Source organism: Atta colombica, unplaced genomic scaffold, assembly GCF_001594045.1.
Source record: "Atta colombica isolate Treedump-2 unplaced genomic scaffold, Acol1.0 scaffold126, whole genome shotgun sequence".
Classification (NCBI taxonomy): domain Eukaryota; kingdom Metazoa; phylum Arthropoda; class Insecta; order Hymenoptera; family Formicidae; genus Atta; species Atta colombica.
Window position 1 is genome coordinate 6,425,340 of NW_017259213.1, and position 3,084 is coordinate 6,428,423.

The 3,084-nt window shown below is 33.8% G+C and overlaps 2 protein-coding genes across 10 annotated transcripts in view; one reads left to right on the forward strand and one right to left on the reverse strand.

Annotated features, from left to right (window-relative positions):
- The window catches only part of LOC108695189 (ras-like GTP-binding protein Rho1), a 6,901-nt gene extending 6,272 nt beyond the window's left edge, over window positions 1-629 (forward strand). For all 9 annotated transcript variants that reach the window (XM_018204962.1, XM_018204960.1, XM_018204961.1 and 6 more), the window contains one exon: window positions 17-629. In XM_018204962.1, the coding sequence (XP_018060451.1) occupies window positions 17-55 (39 nt within the window). In that variant the 3' untranslated portion in view covers window positions 56-629. The remainder of the gene's footprint in view (window positions 1-16) is intronic.
- Window positions 630-2,813: 2,184 nt separating this feature from the next.
- LOC108695187 (protein disulfide-isomerase A3) overlaps window positions 2,814-3,084 on the reverse strand; it is a 3,328-nt gene continuing 3,057 nt past the window's right edge. The window contains exon 6 of the mRNA XM_018204954.1: window positions 2,814-3,084. The gene's annotated coding sequence lies outside the window, so the exon portion shown is untranslated.

The window sequence follows — 3,084 nt, forward strand, 5'->3', positions numbered from 1 at the left end:
TATTTTGAAATCTTAGGTAAAGAAGAAGAAGAGAGGAAGATGTAGGCTTCTTTAAGATGTTGTGACAAGTGAGTCCGTGTTACGGGCAAAATTATGGAATTGCGGAACTAGCTGCAAGAAGCTAGTCATAATACCGCAGATCCCCAGCGGAAACCATATAACATCTTACCTTTAATTATTTTACATAATAAAACAAGTCTACAGCAGCAAAAAATTAGTAAAACAAAAAAGAAGGTGCAACCGCGTCGACAAATACATATATACCTAATGTTGTAAACTGTCAATGAAAGGACTCGAGAAATACTAAGTAAATTCAATACAAGTATACTTATAATCTTACGGAAAACTATAATGTACATTGTAATGACTATATTGATTGTGTAATGTTTAACAGTAATGAATTGTGCTTCGAGTTTAAATGATTAAAACAAAAAATGATTGTCATACCAACAACTATCTACATTTTACGGTACACAATTATCTTTATCATTGTAGTAATTATTACTATTATTATTACTGTCTCATTCTTAATATAATTAATATTATTATAATTATTATATGCATTCTACATCTTTGTTTTTTAATCGTAGTGTCTCTTTATTTTGGTAATAAACAAAATGAAAGAAAAATTTTTGAGCGAATTGAGATAGAATATCAATAAATTAGAATATCAAAATATGAATATGCAAAACATGCGAAATACAGTCAAAGAGTAATAAGACTCAGAGAAACAATTCGAGAGAACTTTAAATCTTGCATCTTGCTTTTTTATTAAAAATCGTCATATTTTTACGACTCTTGAATGGTGAAAAGAAAGTAAACGGACATTTATTATTATAAACGCGCATAGATAGATCAGCAGTTCACTTGGACTTTTAGATTAACTGTGTGTATTATTATATTTTATTATTATTATTATTATTACCTTATTATAATTATTGTACGATGACACTAACATAACGGATATTATAACAGCGACTACATTTATATTTATGTATTTCGGGGAACGCGTTCTTTGTGTCTGACCAAGCCATGACTGAACTTATGTTTGCGCTTTTTTATACACATACATACGCCATCGATATCTTTAGCGTATGATATACTAAACTCGGAGATTATCGGTCGCGCACGGCGACGCCATATATATATCTCGCTTTGATTTTGTGTGCCACAATTGTAGAGCCGAGCTGCTTCGCAAAATTTACACCAATGTTCGATTTGTTTCACCATTTAAGCTCTTCCCGTTTCGCTTGTGCTGTCGTTTACGCCGAGATGAAAAGAGAAAGAATGATGCTACACTCGTCTTCTATAGATCCGTCTAATCTGTAAGATTATTGTAATGAAAAAATTGTCTCTTACAAAGATGATGTTGAATTAACGGCCGCGTAACGCGATGCCTCTCTCGGTCGTTAATTCAATGAGCTCGACTGCGGAATTGTGTTCACTAAGTTCTCTCCTCGTTTCTCTTAGCGAATAGTAGATCTTGTTATTACACAGTACGCTTTTACGGAATTTCTCCAAGACATCTGAAGGAAAAAGAAGCTTAGCGACACTTACTTAAGATACTTCTGCCACGAGCAAAGGCGCACACGACGGATTCGTAGAAAGCAAAGAAAAGGAAGGAAGACGGAGAAAGAAAGTGAGAAAGAGAGATGACGATAGAATGGAAGGTGTATATTAAGCAATTGAGTTTGTCCGAATTAATGAGTGCTTTGGGAAATACGTGTCGAATACACGCACCACTTTACAGGTCGCGCGTCGCTGCGAAGCTCGAAAGTATTCTTTTTATATTGAGTTTCGTGGTATATAGATGTATGTATACATATATATATATATATATATACATCTATATATACGTACATACGTATATTGTTCAATTACGCACCCGAGATTGTGTATATACATATATGATATAAACTCTACCACATTATCACGATAAACATACGCGCGTCAAGATTCAAATATCGTTTTTCCAGAGCACACACACACATATTTACACATACACATATTTACACACCAACTTCATATTTCCATCGTAGCAGAGAAAGAGAACAATAAGCAAAAATTAACGAGAACTGGCTTGATCATCTAGGAAGATCTTTTAATACTGTCACATGAAATTCAACGCATGTTCGATGTGAGCGAGCCGTTCTTTTTGACGAGCTAACACTAAGAGAAGAAAAGAAGATATGCATGCATCTCTTACGTCCGCACAAATACACACACATACAGGCACACGGAGTACTTTTTCCTCCGTAAATCTCAAGATTACCTTATCGATAAAAGGCGATCTTACATGATCGTCATAAGCTAATCTTTTTCATAAATAGAAATTTTGAGACTTGTGTTTAACTGATTTGTACGAGAAGAAAAACCCAAGAAATAAGAGAAGTATCAGCAGTTTTTTTCCGTGTGTGTGTGTGTGTGTGTGTGTGTGAGAAATACTAAATCCGATTTGAATCAGGAAAAAGAAAAAGGGATCATTGATTTTGACTTCCGAAATCTTTCTACCGGCTCACACCCTTTTTCTGCAAAACTACTAATTAAGCTTTTGTATGTAAGACTGTACGATTAACCTACGAACGCTATGATAACAAATTGTAACTAACAATAAACATTTCTTATGACGTATATAATCGTATATATGATGTATATATGACGGCTCTACTGCTAGATGACCCGTTAAAGCAAGAAAATTTTATTTGCGTTAGTATCTTTTTTTATTTTAACATGATACTACAGTTACTCGTATGTACATCATAAATGATAACTTATAATTGGCTTTAGGAAAAAGAATAGAAAAATCTTGATGGTTTTTTTCTTATAAAACAATTTATTTTGGCTCTTTCATATATAAACAAAAATCGCTATATTATCTCTTAACTTAGAGTAGTCGCGAAATACGAGATATTGGAATGGAGTGTTGCTTTCTGTATAACTTTATAATTCGCCAAACATCCTGGGAAAGCATGTTGCGAAAAAAAATTTCAAATCGATTCTGCGCGCTTGATCACGTCATTATAATCGTTACAAAGTATACAATTAGTAATCTTATATGCTAGAGACACTCCCCCCCCCCCCCCC